Here is a 26,127-nt window from a genome sequence, read left to right on the forward strand (position 1 = left end):
TGGGAAGAGAGAGTCGGAGTCTAAGCTAATTAAACCTCAGCCTCTATGAATCCAATCAAACCTCTCCAGAAGCCGGGAATGTTTTTTTACACCAGGGACAGTTAAATAATTCGGGAGATGTGCTCAAACTCTGTCAGATGGGGAGTAAATTTATTACAAGGCTGCGATGCCAAATCGAGTTGAACGCTGTATAACGCGGCTCGGAAAGTCACTTTGAACAGCAGTGCATCTTGTTCTCGGGCTTCCAGGAGACACCTACGGGCGTTTGCAAATGAGATCAACAAGGAATTTCTGAATTGAAGGTGGGCATGTGGGGGGGATAGCAGTGACTGATGCAAGTGGAAGGAGGAACGAACTTGTGGAGATGTTTGTCACAGAGGCTGCGCCTCGACACCCTGCTCCCTGTGTCAACGCAGCTGCTGGYTGCCATTGCAGAAGCCCGTGGTGGCGATGCCCTCCAAGCTCAATGGGACACTCGGGGACATGCTTGTCCCATGGCATCACCCGCCTCTGCGGGATGCAGTGTGACAGCAAAAGAGCGGGGCAGAGGTACCAGGCGCTCCCATAGCTGCTCCGGGACTCACTTCCCAGCACTCCTGGGTTATTTCTTGGTAGCACGGAGCTCCTGGGACTCCCGTTACCAGAGTACAGGCTGGGCAAGGAGAGCTTAAGTGCCAGCCTGGCCGTAGGCCAAGCTTTAAGATGCACGAGGGCTGCTGGCCAGGGCACCCCAGACACTTGGCTCTTGAACTCCTCCTGCACGGGCCGGGCCGAGAGCGGGCGCGAAGCTCGAGGAAGCGCCAGGACCCGGGTYGCCAGATGCCGAACATGCCCCACGTCTCCAAACTCCCTTGGAAACCTTATTTCCCTTGGACAGCTTGGCCCACGGRGCTGGCGAAGCGCGGGACAGCAGCTCTCCCTCTTCCCTTGCAGGGCAGTGGTTAGAGGGAACGTTTCCCAGCGACTCCAGCTGCACGTGCCAAGTTAGACCAGGCAAGGGCTCATCCCCATGGGTATCTCCCAAACCTCAGAAGCCTCTGAGAATTCCCAAAAGGTTCATGTTACCTGACTGCACGCTCATGGCAGGTGACAGGGAAAAGCAGCTCATCGGCCTCCCCACCCTATAACCTGCTCTGTGAGGCCAAGTGCATAAAAATTTGATTCAAATAACCTTTATAGATATATAAGAGCAAGGAATCACTAGCATCCTACCAAGCCTGAGTCACACCTGAGTAACCAGGGCAAAGTAATCCAGGTTGCCCTATATTTTTTGTGGGGTTTAATGATACTACTCGACTGTAAAGATGAAATACCAAGGTAAACAAGCAGGCAGCAAACATCCCTTGGCTCTTCTACTCTACAGAATAGTTGGTTATGGACAGCAAAACCTGGGAAGGTTTTGAAAGACAAAGTCACCTTCTAGCCATGAAACCACTGCAGATGAGGCAGATGGGAAACCAAAAATATTACTTAGGTTTGGGCAGAAAAACTGACGTGGAAGCCATTTGCCTCATTTTTTTCAGGCTTTGATGACAGTTAATGACAGCTTACAGAAGTTGTAAGTGATCTAAAAAAGCCATAAAAAGCTGCTTTGTGCCCTTGTTCGGGGGATGAATTTAACAAAACCATTAGGGGGCTTTAAAACACTGTTCTGCCTTTCGGGAACCAGCTGTGGGATGATCCAACTGCAGTTGGATGCCCCTTGCATCTAAGAGAACATTTAAGAGGATTAATCCCAATAATTTTAATTCACCAAAATGACCTTACGTAACATCCCCAAGGAATTAATGAGAATTCTCTCATGTGGGTCATTGCGGGCCCGGGGGATTTTTCCCCCCAGGGGCTCTCAGAGCGAGCGTGGACGGAGCGCTTTGCTGCTGGGGCACGTTGCACGGGATCAGAAAACAAGTCCCTCGGAGCAGGAACCCTTTCTGCTCCACTGAATTGTCATTTGGGAACTCACAAAGAGCAACACAGCTCTCGGCCTCYGCTGGAGCGGCTTGAAATCCTTTTGGACCCAGGGCATTTTCCACGGGGGGAAAAAAGAGGCAATTTCATCTACAGCAAAAGCTGTTGCAGGAATATGTGCAGGCCTGTTGCCTTTTTCCCCCCTTTTTATCCTAAGGGATGAAAATCCMAGTCTAATTGCCTCTGACTGGTGCTTGGTGGTGCTTGCTGAGCGGAGCAGGCTGTGCGTTGGGTGCTTAATGAGCACTAATTAGGTGCACGCAGGGTGCTCGCTATTTCACCTTCCTGCAAACGCCTCGGGAGAGGGCACGGGATGGAAGTTGCACAAGTCCAAACCTTGGCAAGGCCAGAACCAAACCTTGGCAAGGCCAGAACCAAACCTTGGCAAGGCCAGAACCAAACCTTGGCAAGGCCAGAACCAAACCTTGGCAAGGCCAGAACCATGCCAGTACCAGACACTGCATTAAAAGCCATGGGCAGAGAACATGGCTGCCCATGGGGCCCCTTCCCCATCCTGCACCCTGGGACGGGCCTCAGGCCCAGCCCGTGGTCTCGCTTGGGCCCAGCCTGATCCCAACCTCATATCACGTTGTTTTGGGAGCAGAAGAAACCCGTGCAGCACAGCAAAATGAGAGGTTGTGTTTCTTCCATAGCAGGAAGCCTGGTGGATYTGTCTTCCTGCCTGTGCCCCTCTATCAGGGCTTCCTTGTCTTGGGGACCGAGGCCGCTGGTAACAGCCACGGGACATGCCCTGGAGGCTCTGCCTTCTCAAACATCCCAAGAGCTCTCGTTTCTCCACCGTAACCAACTGCTYGCAGGACTCAGGAGGTTGCTTGTGCTCTCAAACATATTTGTACATTTGCTTAAAAACAGTAATTCTCCCCGACGCTTCCTGTGAGGAAATGTTCCTCCTAAAACAGGAGTCACAGAGCAGACAAAGGGTYCTCGGCACATGCCAAGTACCCTGGGGCAGAAAGAGGGGCAAAGACTAAATCTAAAACCTTGAAGCACATGAGGGCAACAAGAATCCAGTGCARGAAACCATCTTCCCCTAGCCAAAAAACCCTGACAGGGCCTTCAATGAGGCCACAGGACACACGGGTGCATCGGGAAGAGTGGGAACGAAGGGCATCTCCCCTTAGATTTTATCCACACACAAACAARCAGCAACCCAAGGTCTTCAGGTAGATGCGGTGCCTGGTTCCTACACATCTAAAACTTAATTCACATTAAAAGAATCATGATTAGAACAGCAGTTCCTCATCTATAGAGAAAAGTCAGCTGGTTGGTTTTCAGGCTGCAGTTAAGGTATGGAAGCATGTGCCTAATTTTAACTAGACCTGATAAAAAGCATCTGTGCTACTTAAATGCTTTGATACTAAACACAAATTTAGCTCCCTTACAAGAGAAAGAATGCCCACCCTGTATAAATCTATGAAACTCATGCAATTAATCCAGATAGGAAGAGGCTCAAGCACTTCCAGGGCTGCAGATTTTGGCAGCATATTTCAAGGCCTCTGATGGATTCACTTATTTTTTTGGGCATGAACCAGCTGGTTAGTTACGATAGCATCGCTGCATGCAAGAAGTTCTTCGGTGCTAAGAATGCAGCTTTGACTGACCCCGRAGGTATTTCCTCTGTAAAAGAGACTTGCTCCAGCTGCGAGTCTATCACAGGGCACCATCACTGTTTCTTGGTCTCCTGCTAAGAAATGCAGGCTGGAAAAATTACACMTTTTTTAATGGGTTCACTTTGTGATTTCTAGATGACCCTGAGGAAGCAGTTCTGCCTCTCAAAGTGCAGTCATCTTAATCTCCAGCCCTGAGAACTGCTTACAGGAATAGGATGTACGAAATGTCATTCAGGCCCAGGCAGAATTTAAGAATGAGCTTTCTGGGAGATATTTCCACCCACTGTGGAGCTCTGAACTTTGCATTCTCTGAAACACAAGGTCGCGGGCATCTGCATTGATTTAATTTAAAAATAATCCAGGAGGTTTTTAATCGCATTTTGGGTTATTAAATGAGTGAGAATCACTAGAATTTAGCTACATAGCTCTGCTGTAAACAAACTTTTTAGCATCACGTCAAGATAAAAATAAAATCAAAAATAGCTGATTGCCTCTGGCAGAAGTCGTTTCAACAAAATTTGATCAACCCTCCCCTTGCCTTTATTAAAGGAAAATTCTAGGATTATTCCCTCTATCTTCAAACTATACTTATAGAATTTTCTCCAAAATTGGTTTTCCTTTGATTCAAGGAATCAAAGGTAATTCTACTGTACTAGAACAACATGTCTTACTAGAATAATATGGTTTATTCTGATATGAAGCATAAGGAGTTTTTAAAACAAAAAGAGGGAGGAACTTTCAAGTCAGCTAGAAGATCCTAGGAACCCACACACACCCCTACTTCTGAATAGCAATCACATTTCTAGAACCAAGAGCTATGATATAGATAGGTGATGCAGAGAAAGCAAGTTTTGCAAGGGTCCATATTTCCAGACCAGGCACACTTAAGGAACCTGTTGCTACGTATTTACAGAGTTGGCTGAGGCCATCTCAAACTTCACCACGTCTCCTTGAGAGCTCTTGGAGGACAGATGAAGTACCAAAAGACAGGGGAAAATATAAACAATCTAGCTTTTAACACAGAAGAGTAAAACATTTAGAGTCCGGGCAGCTTAACTTCAGATGCTTTCAAAAGGAATTGACCTATCAATCAAAAAAATTCATGAGCACCTAGGAGATCGATGGGATATGAGTAACATCAGGCACGGATTATGTGAAAGTGAGGCATGTTAAGCCTATTTCCTTCCATGTCAGGAAGCAGAGAAGAAATAGTTGTTCCATCTAGATTTTGGAAAGGATTTAACTGTCACACTTGTCTGTTGGCCAAGATAACTGCTCCACAACAAGGGCCAGCCAGCAAGAACTCTGCCCCAGAGCACAGAGCTGCCCAACAGCTCATGGTCAGACGGACACTGTGTGAACCAGGACTCTGCAGGGACCTGGCAAGGGCTGATTTTGGTTGGARTTGTTATCATTGACCAGGATGAAATGTGTGTCTTCATTATACCATCAGTGTTGGGGAGCTGGGAAAAGTCCTTCAGCACATTAGAGGGTGGGTTTGGAAGTTTAAGAGGATCTTAAGTTGGAGAACTGATCTGAAAGAGTGAGGATGCCAACCCATTGAGATAACCAGTAAGTTCAAAAAACTTGGGTGGATTTAGCCAGTAGCACAAGCCACAGTGGGGAGACTGATCAGTTGGTAGCAGTTCTGCAAGAAAAGCCTGCAGATTTCATGGAGAACATGAAATAATGCCCTTTTGTGTGAAGAGGGGCAAAATCCATTAGAGTCATAACAGCTCTAGAACATGACTCAGGGGAAGGATTGGGAGGGCTGGCAGTGAAACACCAAAATAACTTGGCTGGAGATGGAGCAGGGTGGGGAGCATCTGCTGCGGGAAGTTGTTTGGACAGATGGACAAGCTGCCACCAAGAGTAACTGAAGCAGGAGAGATCCTTGCTTGGATTAACCTCYGTTGAGATGCAGCCCTACTGCTTGCCAGGGTCCCCACTGACTTTGCTCAAGAGCTGCCGCCTCACAACAAGGCAGCACATGTCAACAGGGACACAGGACAGGTATCTTTAGCTTGGCTTTTTTAAGACTTTTACCTTTTTAGCAAGAGGTTGAAGACAGGCAAGTGCTTTGTTGAGCAGAAGCACAAGCAAGCCACACAAACCCCATTTCCAACTATTTCATTTCTTCTGTAATACATCCATAAGGCAGTAGGCACTTCCCTAAGTGCGAGTAACTCATTCCAAGAAGATTTGACCTGCAGTGGTCAATTTTCCCTAGTGAATACCTATTTCTTATTGCCCTCCTGAAACGAGATGGACAGTAACAATGTGTGGACATACAGGTGTTGGTGTCAGGGGCTGGTGGTGATGCATAGTAGGTACCCTAGGCAAACAGGGTGTTTCAGTTTGCTCTCAAACAAGCCAGCTCCAGCTCTCCTCCTCCAAATACACCTCCCAAGAGCATTGTTGGTCTTTTAGACATAACGTCAGGCAGGTCTGTCCTTGAGGCAACGGAGCACACCAGCCCTTCTGCAGCCCAGAAGAACGATACCTCCCAAAAGCGTGAGTGATAGCAGGGATATTTCCAAGAACTCCAGACAAAAACTGCCACAGGAGCTCAGCCATCACACCACCAAGGCAAGCAAGAGGAGAAATATTGACTAAAAACATATAGGATGATAAATTGGTTCACRGTGTCCTAGCAGTCCCTGGAACAGGACTAGTCAGTGGGGGTTTGCTCACTCAGATATTAAGCAGTGTGCTAAACACATGATTGATTAATCGGTAGGTACTTCCTAGAGCAAAACTTTAATCCTGGCCATCTGCAGCTCTGCTTTCAGGCCTCGTGGCTGCCTTCCCAGCAAAATTCACAGACCAACAATCATGTTTTTCCTCCAGTCGCTTTTATGCCTCATTTAAAAGTAATGCTTTCATGTCTGCTCCTTGAATGATGTCAACGCACTGCCCCGTCAGCAGAACATGCACTGGGGTTGCCAGAACCCGTCTCCATCACTTCGCTCTCCCTCTTCAACACAAGGCACCCTCTTGCCTCATAGGGGGCTTAGAGGGTTGGAAACCAGCTCACAATAATTCCAACTGGAAGGGACCTCTGGAAGATCTGGTCCAGCCCCTGCTCAAGGCAGGGTCATCTCAGATCAGGTCGTTCCAGCCTCATCTGCCCAGGTTTCAGACAGTTCCTGCATGGGCATTTCCCCACCTCACCAGTCCCTGTTCCAGGGTTTGACCACTCTCACCATGAAAGATAAGTCCTTGCTACCAGGCCGTGCCCAGCACGGTGTGTTCCAGAATGGGGCCGCAGCTCCTCTACCCTGCCCCAGGTAGCTGCACACACGGTCCCCCCGCGCCTCCTATGTCAGGCTTCCATGCTTGCAATTCCCATGCTGAAGTTTATGTCAGTGAATTCAAGCAAATAAACCACTTTTTGTTGCATCTGTTAATAAGGATGAGCATCAATGCCCTCTACAAATGTGTCCTTTCCCCTTTCATATTCCCTTTTTCTTAGTTGCCCCAGAACCAACACGAGGCCACCAAAATAAACCAAAGCAACAAAACCCACAAATTATTTTGCTAATTGACTGCCTGCCTCCAGGGCAGATTTCTGCTCCGAGGGATTTATTGCTCTCCAGCTCCTGGCAGAGCCACTTGCACCTTGTCCCTTGACCCGAGGTGGGACGGATGCAGACCCTGCTCCGTGCTGCTCGTAACTCCTCAGCTTTGACAGCAAATTCCCCCCGAGTTCAGCAACTTATCTGAGGAACAGTAAGTGGCCCGGGAGATCAAGCACCGACAYGTGGCCCTGGGCCCCCCTCGCTCCCTGTTGCTCAGGCCGTTTCCAATCTCAGCGCAAGCTCTGAAATCCTGCAGAATAAAAGGCACAAAGCAGAATTCTGCTACTGTCCATAAGTCTTCATCAAAATTAGAACTGCAAAAGGTGCAACAGATCAGTAAGTCTGGACTAAGTGAGAAAAGCTTTCAGCAACCAACGCTCTTCTCGGCATCTCCAGCACTTCCCCTTCCTCACGGGGTGCTCTGCCCAATTCCTTGGGTCAAGGGGCTTGAAGTTTTCCCTACAGGATTTGTCATCTTGAACTACTGCCTCATCTCAGGCTGCCTTTGCTTCTAGTCTGRTCTTCCAGCAGTCAAAGGCTGTGGTGGGTTAATTCCTCCCTGGAGGTCAATGTTGAGGGATAAACAAGACATATGGGTGGTAGGAGAACAGGTTGTCGGTCCCTTGTGCTACAAAACCTTTCCACAAGCTTCACACTGAAGGGAAGTAGATCCACAGCAAGCAGATACCCAATTTCACCAGCACATTTGAACCACTCTTGTTCTTCCTAGAGTCACCTGTGGATAAGACACAACTGGCTCTTCCCACAGCCACCCCAGCCCCACATCCCAGCACCAGCTCACGTTCACTCCCCACCAGCTCTCCCTTGCACCCGTGGACCTTTGCTGGTGCATATCTGATTTAGAAGCACAACACTGGACAGGATGCTAAAGTTTTATCAGTGACCCATCTCCATTACCCATTGAGATCTGAAGATTAACAATCAAGTACCTTATTTTGGCTAAACAGCTCTTCCCTTCTACTAATATTAAAGAGACAGGATCATAACCATTATGTCTTCATTGGGAATAATTATTGCTAAACCCAGTTAACTCTGCGAATCCTGGCRTTTTGTAGATACTGCCAGGTTTACATCTTGAGCAGGGATGAAGGAATTACAGATACCAGTTTCCTTARGCAGCAGAAACGCTCTACTATAAAACAAGGGTCTTGCTTAGGGACCAGCCGCAGGTCTCAGCATGAGAACGGAGCTACCAAGAGCGTCTGGGCCACCTTCTTATCCCTGGCCCAGTGCTCCAAAGAGCAGCCCAGCCCTGGAAAGGGCCGTGTCTTCCTCAGGAAGAAGCAGAGGRCTCTGGTGAGGAGGATGCTCGGGGACCTGAGGAAGTGCTAGGAGCTCGTGCAGGAGCCCACCACGTGTGCAGTCACTGCAAGGGACTGCCCAGATAAGGGTCTCGGGCTACCAAGGAAGATCTGAATAAGGGATTGAGAGAACTCCAGAAAATAATTCCTTTTACAGCATGTAATAAAGACTAAGAGCACCAGCTGTTATAGAGACTCAAGTATCCAGTGCACAGAGCTGAAAGGGCTGTAGCCTAACTCCCACAGCATCCCAGGAAGAGATAACACAGCACCCCTTGGGTCAGCAGAACTCCTAGCACTGTGTTTTTAAAGGAGGGAGGAGGCTTAAGGGCTTGTAAATGCTTTAAGTGCTACATCACTAAATTGCTTCTCCCCTCTGCCTCTTACCCCCTGGGTATGGGAGAGATATCAACACTTGTTCTTTTTAAGGCACCTCAAAAGTTTTGATGAAAAGCACTAGGCAAGAAGTAGGTCTACCACTTGTTTCAAGTTAAGATCCAGGTGTTACCGTAAGCAGTGGATATATTTCCATAGACAGGAGAGAGAAGGTAGGACCTGCAAACCTCCTTGAGACCCAGGAGCCTGTGAACATGAAGCTGTCCAGGCTTCGGCATTTACAGCTGGGTTGGGGGGCCAGSGACCACTTGCGCCGACCCTCCACAGGACCTCCTTGTGAGACAGCAGAAGGGATGCTAAACCTGTGGTCAGATACGCTTGTGGTGAGCAACCAGCCTGGCTTCATGAAGTGAATCAAGCCAGCAAACCTGCTCCRCAAAAGAGCACAACTTTTTATATCTGCTTCTCCTATTGAAATGACATTCTCATTGGGTTTTTGTCCTTACTTTCCTTCAGGATCATCCATGAAGATGGCTTCTCTGGAGAAGACGTGAAGCAGTACAAGCCAGTGGTCTATAGCAACACTATTCAGTCTCTGGCAGCCATCGTACGTGCCATGGATACCTTGGGCATCGAGTACGGCGATAAGGAGCGACGGGTAAGTCTGAACGCAGTGAATGCCACTGCTCGAGTTCAAAGATAGCGCAGAGAGGGTGTTTGCACAGTCCAGATATCTGGGAGGGGAAGATGGGCCTCCTTGTGCAATGCCTGGTGCACACGCGCCCGGTGCAACAAGGAGCTGTAGGCGCCGTTGCAGGTGAGGTCTGATTTGTACTGCTAAACCTGGGGTCTCGGTGACAACAGCCACAATCTCCCCTGCTCTGGCACTGGCCTCCTGTGCAGGGAACAAGCTTTCTGCTCACCTAAGGACAGCCTAGAGATAGGTGCTGACAGACCTGGGGAAGCAGTGAGAACGTGTCCCGTATCTTGTGCCTGTGCTGCGGACACAGGCTGCAAGAAGAAGTGTCTCAAGGAAAAGTGTTGCTGCTCTTCAAACCCCTTCCACCAGCCTAGAGCACTCAAAGCCTCTGTCTGCATACAGAATAAGGTATAAAACTACCTTGTTTCACAAGCAATGAAATAATTTCAGATTAAAGCCCTGATAAAGGCCAAGTCCTACAGCCACTGGGTTTATCACAACTATTTTTAGGCAACTACTAAATGACAGATGTACAACATACCCCAAACTCCTTATCTAACAGCTGATAATAAAAGCATTCAGGGGAAAGGATGCCAAGGCACTGCTCTGCTGTTGCTGTATAAAGAGGTAACTCGCTTCTCCCAGTCACAAAGGGCTATTTTGATTTCTTTGAGTCTAGGGATTTTTCCCACAGGAACTCTAAATCCTGGAGACATTTCTATCCCAAATGCAGAGATGATACAATAATGGAGTTCTTGTGAGCTTGCCGAGAACTAATGCTGATGGCTTTAGAGCTGAATACATTAATCTGTTGATTACCCAGTGACTCAGCTCTTAGCAAGGCAACATATCTTGTCTCAGCTAAAAACCTATGCCCAGGAAAACAGAAACAAATCATTCTCCATGTCTGATAAATAGTCTGCAGCAGACAGCTTTAAAATGTAAAATTTCCTTTTCTTTTTTTTTGACGCCTGAAGTCCTGGTTGTGGGAGGGAAACTCAGGACTGCTTTAGTGCCAGGCCTGGCAAAGCACCAGCTGSGGGGAGAGCTGTAATCACGACTGCCAGGCATGAGATGGAGTCCTGGCCTGCACAAAATGTTACACCCGTTCCTATTCCTATGGAAAAGGATCTCGGGAGGGTTCTAGCTCAACCTGCTGCTCGAAACAAACCCGACTTGGTTGCCCAGGGATTTATCCAGCCTGGTCTTGAAAACCTCCAGGCATGGAGGCTGCACAGCGTCCCTGGGCAGCCGCTCCACTGCTTTCATGTCCTCACCATGAAAAGATTGCTCCTTACATCCAGTGCATACCACTGATTTCAACAGATACCTTAGGGCAGGAGGGATCCTCAGTTCCCTTTGCAAGTGAGGAACAGGTTAGACTAAGTTCTCACCAGTCTAGCTTCCCCTGAGGTATTTGCTCCCAGAGGARTAGCCCCTGTCTTGCACAGTGCTGACAGGGTGCAGACAGGCAAGCTTACAAGGCTGCTATAAACCACTGAACCCAAACAACGGACCGGGAGGGCATGATTCAGAGCATCCTGTCCCTTTGCAGATGTTAGCAATGCAATCCCTTCATCTAACAGCAAAAAGAGGGGAGGAACCCAAATCTCAGGCCTTGGTCTTCCATTTGGTCCTTTCTCTCGGCTGCCTTCCCCCAGAAAGTTGCGGGTATTCATATGTAGCAGTATTTATTTTAATCTTACAAAGAATTGTATGGTCTCTGCTATTATTAATATCCAGCTGCTATAAAGAGAAGCCATTAAACTGGTGATTTGAGTATTATGGTACACAGTTCATCCCTTTTCAGGCAAAGCTGTTCTATTTTAAGTTATTCTCAGCCAAGGGTTTCCACTGCAAATCTTTTTGTGGGGGATTTTCCCCTGCTCCTCACTTAAGCCCCCAGGAGACCTCAGGAAAGCAATTGCTCCAAACTCAGTTCCCCCCAAGATTCTGCAGATGCAAAAATGCAGATCCCCCCCTTTCTTTCTTCAGAACAGGAGTAACATCCAAGCCACAAGCAAAAGAAGCCTCATTTAATGAACAAGAATGAAACCATTTGTGCTTTTGCTGTCGAGATAAAAAAACAAATCCTCTCTCATGCCTCTCATTTTTCTCCCACCAGTTATCATCCCTCCAGCATTTAGTCTAATGGAAGGGAAAGGTTAGAGTCCTAACAAAATCTCCTGGCTTTTGTCACTCAAAGAGAGATCAACATAGGAAACAGATTTATTTTCTCTTTGGCTCTTATAAGTCGCAAAAAAAGGAGATGTTCCAGGTCTCCCTGACCGTTTCTGCTGCTAAGGACCTCTCCCAAGTTTAAGGAGAAACCAGTATAGGATTTCATTTATACATAGCCTCCCTGTGCAGGGAAACAAGTTGCCCTTGGGCTCTTCTGTTCATGACGGGTTCATGGCTGTGAGCAGCACCCTTGTCTTTGTTTCCTCTCCTCCAGTGCAGCCCTGCCATCCGATGTCACATCCACACCATGGCACAGCCCARAAAGTCCATTTAAAATCAAAAAAATGTTCAAATGCAATGCCAGGATACCTCAACACAGTGCAAATTATAACAGGAAGAAAGAGATGGGCCATAGAGGAGACAGGAGTCTGGATGGAGGAAGAGTGTTATGAGCAGACCTTCCTCACCATCAGGGCTCCCGGCACCAAGCTGAGGCTCCCCAACTAGCAGAGAGCAACAGATCACACAGARGAGGCAGGGCAGCTCCTTGCTCTGCCATTTCAATCCTTCTCAGCCTATAGCTCACTGCTTAGTCCTGACCTTTCTAATCAGATTAGCACGCAGAGAAGTCAGGCCACAACATACAGCCTGTGCTTTATAGAAGTCTCAGCAGTATAATTTATTGTTAAAATAAAAAATGACTCCTTACTGGTAGCCTCTCCATGCATCCAAGCAGAGCAAAGGGGACACGGCAGTTTGGAGCTAGAAAACAACTCAACACAAGCACCTCAATTCAAGAACAGGTAGGAAAGGGGTGGGCTTTCCTCTGGTTAAAGACAGGCCTGAAGGCACATATAAGGCACAGCCTAAGGCACATATAAGTCTCCTTGACACAGAAGGTCAGTGCTGGCTCCAGAAACTGGTAGAAAATCCAGCCCGTAGGRCCCTGCTGAAGGGAGAAGAGCCAAAATCTCCGAGTGCGGCCAAGTTGCTGGGAACCAGCCCATGCCAAGCCCCAGGCTGGCCCTCACAGTGATACCCACATGAGGTTTTCATCCATCCTTGGCTTATTTAGGGGTCCTGTTGCTCATTGGCTTTTCAGGCAAGGAAAGCAAGGGAATAAGAGCAGCTGTAGAGCAAGAAGAGCTCAAAACAGGTGGAGATTGAGTGGCTGAAAACTTTTCAGTAATTACCAGACAGAGCATCCCAGGACAGGTGGCACAGACCAGAAATACTCAGGATGGGAGGGTCACAGCTCCAGGGTGTGATTTCTAGGGAATATCATTAAAATTGACCTGTTTTCCCAGTAGGAATTTGGAAACGTCTCTGGTTTTACTACAAAAGCCAATCCTAAGTAGTGGTGAAGGCATTAAACATGTTTGAGACCTGTTTGCAGGCRCGGTGGCAAAGCAAGACTGCAGCAGCCCTACGTGGTGATGCAGCCAGCTAGGCAAAGGCGCCTTGGTGACATTTTAAAGTAGTGGTTAGGCCCATGGGACACAGCCACTTCCATGCATCGTGTCCTTGCCATTTGAACTGAGCAGCACGTGGCAGAGGCCTCTGTCTCAGATCTGCCCACATTCAACCATCTTTTCCTACTCATCAGCTAGAGATAATTGTGGATTTTGCTTCATGTCAGGCTTCGTGTCTGCTCAGAGCAGCTGTCTCCTCCTGCATTTGGCTAAATGTTCTCTGKGAAATGCAGAAAAGCTCCTGATGCCTTTGGGCAGATACAGAGCAGCAGGAGGACTCGGGGGAACCAGGTATCATGGGCTGGGGGAGCCTTTTGTCAAGTATAGCCAACAGGGTGACCCAGAGGAATGGGCACAGGACACCTTGTTGGCACTGCAGCAAAGACACATCCAATCCTTGCAATTTAACACTAAACCATCCCACCATGTAAGGCTGCTTCTGCATAAGGGCAGGAGGAAAAGGGGGAAGTGGAGCGGTGCTTCAGCCGCTCATCAACGACGCAGGGAGGCTGCTCTTGTCTGGGTGTCCAGCAGAAGCCCGYGTGATGCCACAGGCTCTGAGCAGCCATCCCTACCAGGCTGGCTTGGCCGGGTTCATCCCCAGACAAATATTTCAGCCCAGCGTTCATCAAGATGAAAAGATCTGTCAAATTTTTCCATTAAAGCCAGAGTCATCTCTTGCTCACCCCCTTCCTCCCTCCATTCTGACCCAAGGAGATGCAGCTGAGTTACTGCCAGCCGGTGGTTTTGACCAAGGGAGGCAGATAAAAGCCTGGGCAGTTCTTGGGAGGTGAGAGCAATCAAACAGCCAGGAAAGCTCTTGTTATTTTCACAGCCTGCCTTGTTGCCTGGGAGATGCTTGGCTCATTCAAGAAAGACTTGTTGCTGGTGAGATGGCCAAGGCTGGGGGATTTATTGCTGCAAAACAAGAGTGGGGGAGAAGGAACCAGCACGAAGAATGGGATAGCCTCAAAGTGACTCTGCTCGAATGGTGTGTGACCCTAGAGCCCAACAGCTCAAGCTTCCACATCCCACTGGTGTATTCCCTGCTTTGAGTCCCTGAAAATGCAAAGTCTTTCCTTAGTAAAGCACCTCAGTACAGGAATAGCGGAGTGAGCAGCAGTGCATCCTGGCTCCGCGTTGCTGACAAGGCTGGAATTGCCGTCATCGAGTCAATAGCATAGGGTGATTTTCCTTCAGCAAAAACGGTCTCTGCAGTGCCAGGGCCTGTTTCTATGTAGCCACACAACTAATAAAGCAGGCATTTAGAAGGGAGACAAGATAAGTTCATGTCATGGTTGTAAACACATCACAGAGGGCTCTTGCAAACAAAACTGGGCCCGAAAGAACCATCCAATTAAATAAGTAGGCTGTAGATGGAGATGACCAAGTCTTCATCATTAACAGCTTTAGTCTAAGTTAGTCTGYCCTCCTTTCAGGCCTCAGTATTCACAAAAGAAAGTGGGCCTTCATTTAGGACTAAAATGTGATCTTAAAACYAGCATCCCATGGATTACAACCATAAACTATACTATGCACATAAATTGCTGTGGTAAGCAATGGACAGAATCCCARTCTCACACAAATGCGCAATGGTGCTCACGAGGAGGAAGAGGTTCTGAGTTTGTGAAGGAGCGAGATACCAGCTCTGTGAAAGAGGAGGAGACAGAGTCGAGTAGAAAAAACCTAGAAAATAGTAATGACAGCGGGTAGATGCTCTAGACCAGCAAACAAATTTGACCCAGAAGCAGCATCAACTAATCCCTTTTCCAACAGGACGCTACCAACCACCAGACCTAAAACCCAAACTTGACTTCTCATGGGCGGCCCAACGCATCCATTTTCAGTCAAAATCCCCAAGGAGGAGAAAAATGGGCTTAGGAAATGGAGCTAGGAAGGAAACGAGGGAGCGTGGGTGGCAGCAACGTAGCACGTTTGAAGTGCGTATGGTTTGGAGCAGCAAAATGCCACCTTGCCGAGCGCTTGATGTGCCAGGGCGATGTTTTCCGAGTCGGGCTTGCTTCACCGTATCTATCACGCTGTCATGGCAACATTTTAATCTTCACTTAAAGTAAACACCGGGCCGGCTTTTTGGAGTCTGCCTGAACCTGCTGGCTGGCGCGGAGCAGCGGTGAATGGGCAGCAGGCAGGAAACGCGGGAGAGAATCGCTTTTCTACCCGCTCCTCCGCAGCCAGGAACCCTGCCTTTAAAAACACATCTCTAGGGTGGAAAAAAGGTGTTTTGATGCCCTTCAACATCATTCCAAAGTGAGCCAGATGAGAATAAGAGATGCAATCACACCTCCAAGTGCTGTTCAGACCCACTTCTTTGGCAAGCACGTGGCACCAGCCAGGCAYGCCGCCTCAGTGACACTTGTTTTCCATGCTCCCTTCCCAGTTCTGAGATTAGGTTTTGTGCTCGTACTGTAAAACGAGCGGCCAGGCCAGATGCCATAAGTGAAAGTTAGCCTAGAAGCTGGACAGGGCTCTCCACACATCAACCTTGCAGAGCAACCTGCCCTCCATGCCCTGAACAGTGTCCTTCAACCCACGCTGACGTCCTGCAAGGCCATCGAGGCAGCAGCCCAGCCTATGGCCTCTGCATCCAGGAGAAATTGGGAAGATGCCACAGTGAAAAGCAGGATAAGCTGAATATAAACAGGCCAGGTTCAGGGACTAATGGAAAGAATGGTGACAGCAGCATCTGAGCCCTGACTGAGCGTAAACCCCGTACGCAGCTCAGCCACCATCTCCTACAGGCTTTTGTGCAGCCTTCTGCTGGACACACAGGCTCTTTCTAGAAATGTTCCTTGGCCAAACACTTTAAGCTGCAGTGAGGCCTTGGGCCAGCTCCTCGGAAGTATGGAGCACTCCAAAGTGAACTGSTTTCAGATGCTTTTCCTGGCAGAGCTCATGGTGCTGGTTTTAGCCAGAAAGGCCTTTTAGTTGGCTGGGGGCTCTCATCGCATGAGAGACCCTAAGACCTTCCTGCCCTGATTGACTTTGGACTTCTCTCTAACCCAGCACCTTTAATGAGTCAAGAGCAGGTTGCTGTGAGGATAGTTTCTAGTTGCTCAGCTCAGGAATTCATTTCCCTCTAGTATACCAGGACCCTCAAGCCTCTCAGTCTTAGCTCACAGCAAAACCCTCTCTTCTCACACATTGTGATTATTGGAAATTGGTGAAGAGCCTTTAGCAGGGGTTGGGACCAAGCCACTGCAGTTTAGGAGCAACCAGACAAAGATTTTGAAGAACAAGGGCCTGGGCATTAAAAGTGTGGAGGGACAAGAGCAACCTGAAGGTCTTTGTAGGGAAGGACACGGGGAAAATATAAAATGGCCCAAGGCAGMTTTTTAGCACCAGCAAGAACATTGTCGAATAGTCACCTGGCATCGCTTGCTCCCTGGCTGGTGGAAAGCACAACCTCTTCAAGTGCAAATCCATCTTTAGCACTTTCTAGTGCGCCTGCTTTCGCATGCCAGATTTCAGGCTTGCTTTTGGCACAGCRCAGAGCGCACGTCCTCCAAAGGGTGCATTTGAAAAGGATCTCCACAGCACCCAGAGCTGCACAACATCCCTCCTCCCCATGAAACGCAGACCCCTTGCTCAAGAGAGAGGTGCTCCTTCCTATTCTTGCTTACGAGCTCTGCGCACTGACAGCGTGATGATTTTTTCCCCCACAAGCTTTGCATTTGATGCTTTTTTTTTTGGATGATGCAGGGAGTATTTTTAGTCTGAAAAGAGAAAAAAAGCTGTTCCCTTGGAAGAAGGGCCGCCTGCCTCCCCTTGTGAGATTTGTTATTCAAATGCAGCTGCAGCGAGCGCTGCCACGGAGGTCTTGCAGAAGGGGCACACGCACTCGTGACAGTGAAGAGCAGCCCTGGGATGGGGACATTAGCACCAGGGCTATGGGAGCTGCAGGGCTGCTTTCCAGCATCACGAGATGCTGCTGGGGAGGGGAAGCCCCTGCGGAAAGGGCCGGGGCAGGACAACACAAAGGGATGAACCATTCTAGGAAGTAYGAGGGGATAGAAGGCCTGACAGCTGCCTCAGGCCACCGAGGAGGATTGTCCCACAGCCCCAAGCCCTCCGTGCAGGCACCCTGGGCACGGCCAACACCAGCAGCCTCGTCCCAGGGAGCAGCTGGGCTCCCACACGTGTCTGAACAGTCATCACGTTGGTCCTTCCCTGGGAGAAGGGTTCTCTCCAGAACAGGATCGAGGGGCACGTCAGCCTGAATACACASACAGATATGCTGTGAACGGGGCAACTGAGGCAGAAAGGCTCGAGAGGGCACCTTAGAAGCTTCAGAGATGCCCATTGATGTTTCTGACCCTATGGTTGATGGGGCCCTGGATAAAATCCTTCCAGAAAGAAACCGTTTGAGGCTCAGGTTGCACCTAGCTACAGCATCTCCTGCCCAAGGGGAAGCTGTCTCCAGGTATGTCTGCAAGGCAGCTCTCCCAGCAGTAATTTCACACAACTACAAACTACTCAGCACATTTCAGATACGTGCCAGTTATTAAGGGGATTTATTTCCATCTCTTCTGGGAAGCATTGGGAAGTGCTGCTGACTCACAGCGCTTACTCATTGGGTTTAAGAGAGCCACTTAAAATATTTGTTTCCCAACTGCCTTCTATGATGTTCCTATTATTTGAGCGTCTCCAGATGTAAAATAAAAACATTTATACAGGGCATCCCTGGCCTTGAACAAATCTCTGGTGCGTAACTCGCATAAAGGTGTCACACGTCTTGGGGAGGGACCCCTCACCTGGCGTGGTCATTCAATGATCATTCAAAGCAAGGTGGCTCCCTGGCAATGAGGGACAGCTCAGATAGCTTGAGGCTCCTCAACAGCATCTTCCAGCACTGATAAACCTAGTTTGTGCATGGACACAACATGCTCATGTACTGGTCCAGCTCACCACAGCCCACAACGCAATTTAGAGCCCACAACTTGGTGCCCAACAGGGCATCAGGTGTCCTTGCAAGAGCAGCAGATGCCAAGCAAGCCTGACCCCCATGATGACAGTGTCCCAGGTGGAGCCTTTCTAAAAAATCACAAAGTTTCACCAAATCCTACGTCTGCACATTGCAGATCTAGATCTGGCTGCTGCGCCCTTCTTGGCTGATCTCTCCTTGCACCACCTCCTCTCTCCAGCACTAGCTTGCCCTCTCTTGTCATCAAAAAACAGATTGCAAAAAAAAAAAAGTAATAAACAACAAGTCCAAGGTGATGATGCTCCTCACATCCCTGCAAGTTGTCAGCCAATACTCTGCACTGGAGCATGCAGAAAATTAAGATTATGCATGTGCTGCATCCAGACCCCATGCCACCCTGTTCCTCCTTGAGGGAAACATGTCCCTCCAAAGCAAGTAGCTGCTGCTTGCAGCTCCAGAAACAGCAGGGGAAGAGCCTAGAACAGCCAGCAGAGAGGTCCCCTTGCCCTGCAGAAGAGGTGCAGCAGGGTGATCGAACCTGGAACGCTTTCCTTGCATCACATTAATCATGGGGATGGTCAATGACAGGAAGCAGAGGATCTGCCACCCGTGAGAAGTTTATTACCTGAACACGAGTTTTACTGAGGCTATTAATCAGCACTGTGTACCTTGGCAATACCCGATTAAAGATACCATATGGGAACTCACTTAGCTGCTATTACTGCTTTGACAYGGGCCTCATCTACCCACCACAGCATGAAGGTTTCTGACCTTAGAGAAGGAACCAGCCTCACGCAGAGCAGCYGTGTCCAGCCTGCTCCAAAGGGCAAAGATGAGGACAGAGAACATGGGACAAGGCAGCACTGGGCCTCTGCCAGGACTCCTGGGCCCCTGTGCTCYGCAGATGGGGAACACCAGCACTACCCATAGGAGACCAAGCAATCCTCACCTCACAGGTGGCTACTGGGTTCACCTGGTTTTACCTGTGTGGTGAGGGAGGACAAGCTGGAGCAACAGACCCCCCCCAAACCCCCAGCAGCAAGTCTAAGGAAGGAGAGCACAGCTCTAAATGAGGATCACAAACAGCCTCGAGARCTGCTGCAAAGCCCTGTCACTTTGCAACACAGCAACCTTTAACCTTGCAGTCAAAGCCAGGACAGAAGCCGAGCAGAAGAAAACGCAGAAAACGTGAACCAGTTGGTGTCCGGTTGAGGTTTTTGATAGAAAAAGCACCTGGAAATGGGCCCGGARGTGCCATGGGCTCCCGTGTCAGCCCCCATGCAGGAGCCAGTGCCGTCGCAGCCAGGGCCAGTGTCACCCACGGGCTTTGAGCAAATTTCCTCCTTTCTGCTGCACTCTGCAGTTTTCAGGGTGGTTGGAGTGTCTGGTTTGCAGCGTTATCTGTATTGATGGCATGAGTGCTGCTAGATACTTCCCCTGAAGGAAATCATTCCCTTGGGTTTATAATTAACCCTTTCCCCCTTCCCATACAGCCCATGCATGAGGGGAATTGCTCCCCATTTACACCAGGGGCAACAAGAGGAGAGGCAAGTGCCTCCCAGACCTGARGCTGGAAGCAGGTCCTCCCACCGCAGCCTCCGCTTCCCCCTTCCCCATGGGTGTCCCCCAGGCTGAACCCAGCAGCATTTCACCCCCTTACACTTTGAGGCTACCCCTAAAACACAAAACACACTTGCCCCTTTGCAGGGCTGAGCTTTGAAGGGGGCTTTGCTGATCCAGTTTTGTTTGCCGGCTGTTCAGTGAGCTCCTGGGTGATGGCCAGGCCTCTGGGCTGCCGTGTTGCCTGTTGAACACGGCCACATTTGAGCAGGGGGTCACAGCAAAGCCCTGGTTTGTGCCCTCCAGAGGGATTCCAACCCAATTCCCCATCCAAGGGCATCAACAATAACACGCAGTGATGGAGGAGCGAGGAGAGGACTTCCTGAGATCAGAAGAACAGTTTCGTAAAATTGGCATATGTTTTGTTTAAAATTGAGATCTACCAGCACTGGTAGATGATATCCCAGGCAATAATGGGAAAAAAGGGAAAGATCCCAGCAGCCACTGTGATTTTGCCCTGTATGTGAAAGTTATGAATTATATTCTTCCCAGTGAGATAAAGGTCTTTCCTCCTCTCCTTTTCACTGCACCTCTGTACCTGCATTTTATTGCAAGACCAATTCTGGCAACACAGCCAGAATGGGGAGCAGGGGGACATTTTTGTGCACAGAGATAAGGAAGTTTTAGCTAGGTCTTCCTCTCCAAAATTCAGCTTTAATAATTGCTGTTCATGCACCAAATTCTCCCCGGGCGTTGTTGGGTTGTGCTGTTTGCTTCTAGCCTCATCTGTATCATGTTGTCAAATAGCTGCTACATGGTGTTCTTCCTCTGGCGAGGAAGTGACCTCCCTCTGTCCCCAGCTTGCAGAGCATTAGCATCTTATCCAAGGATCTTTAAGTCATTTTTCTTCCAGCCTTTATTCTCCTTAATTAATATTATTGGTAGCATAAGCTCTGGAAAGGTTCTCTCTYGCCAAGCACCACTGGGATATTTATGAGGCATGCAAAGTTTGCTACATGCTCATATTTATGCTGTCCTTGTTTGAGCCTCGGTTTTTAAACGGGCTTTTGTTCTGCTGCAGCTCCACTTAATGCCCATTGCAGCCGGTTACACGGGTCTTTGGKAGCAGGTTCAAGTTGAGCTTCTCTTGCTTTATCATGTGGGTGCCTTCCCTTGTTGTTCTTCTGGRGAGACCCTTTAGCTGGAAGCTGCATCTGTGCGAAGCTGCTCTTAYGTGTGATTTACTTCAGGGACACAAGCAGGCTGGAAAGTCCGTATTCAGCATTGCAGGGGCTCGTGAGCCAAATTCAGTCCGGTCTCGTGATGAGTGCCCAGGCAAAAATCTTTGATTCTTCCTTTCCAAGAACAAAACCCTTGGGCAGCCTCGAGGCCAGGTCATAGCAGGTGCCTCTTTTCCAGGTCCCTTTTCCCATTTGGGAAGGTGCTGTGGCGTGCACGAGTCCAGCCCTGCCCCGGGGTTGCCATATCCAGTGTCCCCAAGCAGCCCAGACCTGCAAGCCAGTGGTGCCGCTGCCCACACACTTCCCTGGGTGTCCCTGTCCTTGGCACTGTTGCTCAGTCAGGCCAGGGAGCAAGCCCTGCCCTGGGCACTTCACACCAGGAAGCCCAGTCAACCCATGCATTGATCAAGAAAAACACGAATGATGTGGACAGAGCTGCAAATTCACCCGGGCAGCAGCCCTGTGCTGCAAACAGCCTTTCCACCACTAATCCTCAGCTCCCTAAAGTCACGGGCAGGTGAGACCCCAGTTCTCAGGTCATCCTTCTTGTCAACATGCATTTTCAGCTTGGTTTGCCCAGCCAAGAGCGTGCAGGATTGAGGGCTATTCCACCACGGGCCTTTTCTCCTTTGCCATCAACCTTGTCTAGGAAGGGTGAACAGCAAAAAGCAGCAAGGGCAGATGGGGAGGGGAAGGCTATCACCTCACACCATCATCCAACTTGCCCTGAAATCCTTCAGGAAACCCCAGGAATTTGTTCCAGTGCTAGTGAGTCTTCAGAGACTCTTCAGGAACAGAACYAAAGTCAGAGGCTGGGTCCGTCACAAAACAACTTGTTCTGAGTTAACTGGCAGATGTCAACTGATGTTCTCCCCAACAGCCCTTATCATAAACAGGCCCTCTTTTACCTTCTGCAAGCTGTTTTAGCTTCTGTAAGAAGCTGCAGGGTGTTGCTTAAAAATCAGGAACAGTTAGTCCAGTGAGTCCCTTGAGCCAGAGAAATCAGATTTCCCTTCCGCTCCTCATGCGGTTCCTGGTTCAGCCCATCTCGGGCACCCAGGGTTATCATCAGGTTGTTGCTCCAATCTCAGAGGGAGGCTTCACAGAACCCACACAGTTCCCAGTGAACCACTTATCTCCAGCCCACCCAGCACCGAGTTCAGTTCCTCCTTAGTTGTTCCAGAGGAGAACGTGGACAGGGCAAAAGAAACCACATCACTGCAGTGCTAAAGACCTCTGCCTGGTCTGATATGCGGGGGTGATGCCAACTTTGCTCTGCTCCTTGCCTAGCTGAGCTGAAGAGCTGCTTTGCTGCAGGAGATCCAGCCCATGGTTTCCACGGGGGTCACTCCAGTGCTCAGCTAGATATGAACCACACGTGAGGACAGCCCATGAAGAYGTTAGCTGAGCTGCCAGCACCTTGGTGCACACAACTAGACCTGTACATCCAGGGCATCTGAAGGCTCTGGGCCTAGATCTGCACAGGTGCTTCCAGAAGCAATCAGAAATAAAGCAGAAGGGAGAACTGATTTTACATGCAGGACCTCCAAAGCTTCTGAGATGACAATTTCCAGCTCTTTGAAGAAAAAAATGGGCAGGAGGTTTTTAGCCAGATGCTAAATAGGGCATCAAGTAATGGAACAATCAAAGTAGCACCACCTAATGGAACAATGGAAGTAGCACCTCCTAAGACGAGGAGATGCCAGGGAAGAAACCCCAGCGATACTGTGTGGACACTGACACTAACCCAAAAAAGAAGGGGCCTGCAGACCTGGTAGCACAAATGGACATGAGAGCTGCTCTGCAACCAAGGGCAGAAAGAGGTCCTGGTATTTTTCCCACCCCAGTGTCTAGWGGAAAACAGCCACACTACCATGTTGGCCACATTTGCACTGAGTACCCTTCCAGTGCCATGCCAAAAAGGTGTTTTAATCAGCAAAAAACTAAAACAATTAAACCCTAAAAGTGGTTAATTAAACGCCAGACAAAAATCAGTGTCTCCAGAAATGCCCTCAGGCTCCTAGATGGGAGCAGAGACACCCAKGAAGTTCATTGAAGAGCAGGACTCCGCGGGCAGACAGCAGAGCTGGAAGAGGGCGATTTCACTGCATCCCAGCAGAAGCTGGGTTACCATCCCACGCCAGCCATTCCTGCAGCCCTGTCTAGCTGGAAGGGAGCAGGACATGCTGAACCTCTGCCACCTACACAGTGCTGCCCTGCTGCTGCCACCACCTCCACCTGGCACAGATGGAAAGTCCTCAAACCTGCAGCAGCGCAAGAGGACAAGCCACCATGCTCACAGTGAGCAAGGCCCCTGGCCCATGAGCCACCTTAATTCTGCAGCTCCCCACCAAGGGTCCCTGTCTGCTAGGACGTGATCCAGACCAGGAGATGCCGTTAGTGAAATCAGCTCATTTTCAACCCTAAGCTTTCCAACCACCTCTAATCTGTGCTAGAAGAGAACAGAAAGCAGCTCAAAGGCTGGCTTCTTGCATGCACAACTAGAGGAGCTCTGGTCCCTGCTCTGCTGCAAACAACCTTCCAGGTTGAGAGAGGAAGACCTCAAAAAGAGCTCTGATTTCCAGTGACAGACTCAGTTCTAAAATACCTCTTTACATCAACAGATGCCAAGCAGCAACTTTGTTGTCTGTTCAGCTCTTCTGCCTATACCCCCAAAATTACATAATTCATAATGCTTTCTAATTAGAGGCAGTAATTACACTGCTGTTCCACTCCACTAATTGGCTCCCCAGCATTGTAAACTTGCACATTAACTGTGTCATGGATGCAGTTTAAAGAGTTTGAAGCCTGCTATTACCTTGCTGTGATTTGCCATTAAAGCTGAGGYGAGTTCACATGGTAACATCCCTACATGCCCAGGACTAAAAGTCACTGTTAAGTCTGTCAAAAGCCAAGAGTCACTTATTCCAAGCACCGCCACTCAGAGCAAGCTGGCCAGAGCTTGTGGATTCTCAGTCATTTCTGACCTTTTTAGAAAAGAGCTGAATTTRAGAGTCCATATTTGGTAGATCTCCAGCACAATCTACATCCAAGCTTGTGGTTGACAGGCATTTCTCTAAAAATGGAAATGAGGCTTCATCACTTGAAGGCTATTCATCATAGAGGGAAAGATCTTGAGGTCTGCTAAGACCTGGATTAGGCATTGCCACTAAGACACGGCTGTGTGTAACTGCAGAAAAGGTGTGGGCAGATTTTGCACCTTTCCTAGGCAGGTGCACARGCTGCTCACCTCACCTGTGCACACCAGCTAGCAGGTCCTTGAGAGCCAAAGGAAAGCTAAATGCACCACAGTTAACTGCAGAAAGGTTTGCTTTGTATACTTTAACCTTGGTGTCCTGGTATGCTCCTTACAAAGTGTTTATTATTAAAAATATCCTTGGTATTCTCTTAGAATAAAACCCCACAGTATCCCTGCAGTATTTCAAGGAGCTGTTCTCAGTTAACTCTTTCATCTAAGAGCTMCAATTTAGAGAAAAACTATTTCTAAAAGCATGCTTCGCCTCCACCTCCATCTTCAAGCCTGAAGCCTTTCTAGTGCTGCAGATCTGTGCCACGTTTCTATAACAAGGAGAATCAGACCSCAAGTTTGGACCTGCCCAGGTTGTTAGACACTGCAAGGGAGTCACCTTTCCCCATCAGCAGCCCAGCACCAGCTGCCCCCAGAGCCCTTGCAGCCCCTGCACACTCAGGGGTCAGGTCCTCCCTCTGCCCAAGTCCTCCTGGCCCCGAGGTTTGTTGTGCTGCTCTGCAGCAGAGCGAGGACAGCAACATCTCACAACGCCTAATGAGGTACATTGCAGAATGCCCAGGAGACAGAGAGACGATCAGCTCCTTGGCACACGGAGAGAATCAGAAGTGTGTGTTTGTTATCTGAGATGTCAATCTCTGCTCTTCGCAGCCATGGACAGGCGTTTTCAGTGTTGGTTCCTGGAAACACTCGGATGTCATCATTAGTGCACTCCAAGAGCTCTATTTATTTTCAGATATGTGCACAAAAACTGAACTGAAGCAAGGAAGGATTCAGAGCAATTACAGGTTATTAAGTTTTAAGTAGCACTCTGCACGGCCCCAAAAGAGTAACACTCATAGCCCTGTTCTTGGGCCCATTTGCTGAGAACTGCACCACTGACCTGACAAGCCCTGTTATGGAGGAGTCTTTGCCCCAGCAGTCGATCATGATCAGGGTGGCAACCAGACTCCAGCCAGTTTAAGACCCCAACCACATGTGGCCAGGGCAGTGATGGAACCTGCCCCTTGCAAGATCAAGCACTTGGCAGCAGCCCATCCCAGCCTCTGCTTGATGTGTCAGAAGATAAAGCAGCRCCAGGCACACCTCCCACCCAGCAGCTTTGCTCGCACGCGTGGGAGCCACCAGCACTGCAGGATCTGTCCATCCCAGGGTGCCAGCAGAGCAGGAGCATTTCAGTGCAACACCTGAATCCAGGGGCCCCCTCATGTACAGAAAACACAGCAGAACCTCTGCCCCATGACAGCTGCTCAAGTGTCACCTATGATCGTGATGGTCTCTTCAGAGAATGCTCTGCTCATTCTGCCAAGCTTCCCCCGAACTCCTCGAGCTTTGAAACTTGTTAAACATCTTAACTTTGGTAACAAGACGATATCTCAATGGCAAGAATGATATTAATATCAAAATACTTTTACAGTGCAACTCAGATGTGCAGTGGAACAGAGCTACAACTATTATTGGAGACATTTGTCAAGAGGAGCCACATAGCTCCAGGCTGATCACTGCCCTCCTGAATCAGCTGTGGCTGTCCCACCACTCACAGTGGGCAACCTCAGTTAAATACCTCCAGGTTCTGGAGAAGGCACTTGAGAGCAGCAAGAYAGGCTCCACGTCCTGCTCCTGCTGAGCTCCATCTCCCACCTGGAAACAGCATTTACCAGCTTGGAGGAGGTGCAGCTACGTGAGGTGAGATGAGTTTGCTGCTGTACAAGTCYCCAAGGAGCAGGGCTGCAGGATGGGCACATCCAAGCTGGCCAGGCAAGGGAAGGAATCCACCCCCAGAGAAGATGATCCAAGCAAGATGATTCCCCAGAGCAACCACAAAATTCCTCTYTAAAGTCATGAGCAATAAGGGCTGTTGTACTCTTAAGCGAGGCAGCTGAAGGTATCATCCCCCAAAATAACATCCACCTGCTGCAAAAAGT

General features: G+C 49.1%; 1 protein-coding gene across 2 annotated transcripts in view; it reads left to right on the forward strand.

The window, feature by feature from the left end:
* The window catches only part of GNAO1 (G protein subunit alpha o1), a 97,725-nt gene that overhangs the window by 20,137 nt on the left and 51,461 nt on the right, over positions 1–26,127 (forward strand). For both annotated transcript variants that reach the window (XM_026043139.1, XM_026043138.1), the window contains exon 3: positions 9,355–9,496. In XM_026043139.1, coding sequence (XP_025898924.1) covers positions 9,355–9,496 — 142 coding nt within the window. The remainder of the gene's footprint in view (positions 1–9,354; positions 9,497–26,127) is intronic.

This window comes from Nothoprocta perdicaria, unplaced genomic scaffold, assembly GCF_003342845.1.
Source record: "Nothoprocta perdicaria isolate Ctin4 unplaced genomic scaffold, notPer1 scaffold_321, whole genome shotgun sequence".
NCBI classification, from domain to species: domain Eukaryota; kingdom Metazoa; phylum Chordata; class Aves; order Tinamiformes; family Tinamidae; genus Nothoprocta; species Nothoprocta perdicaria.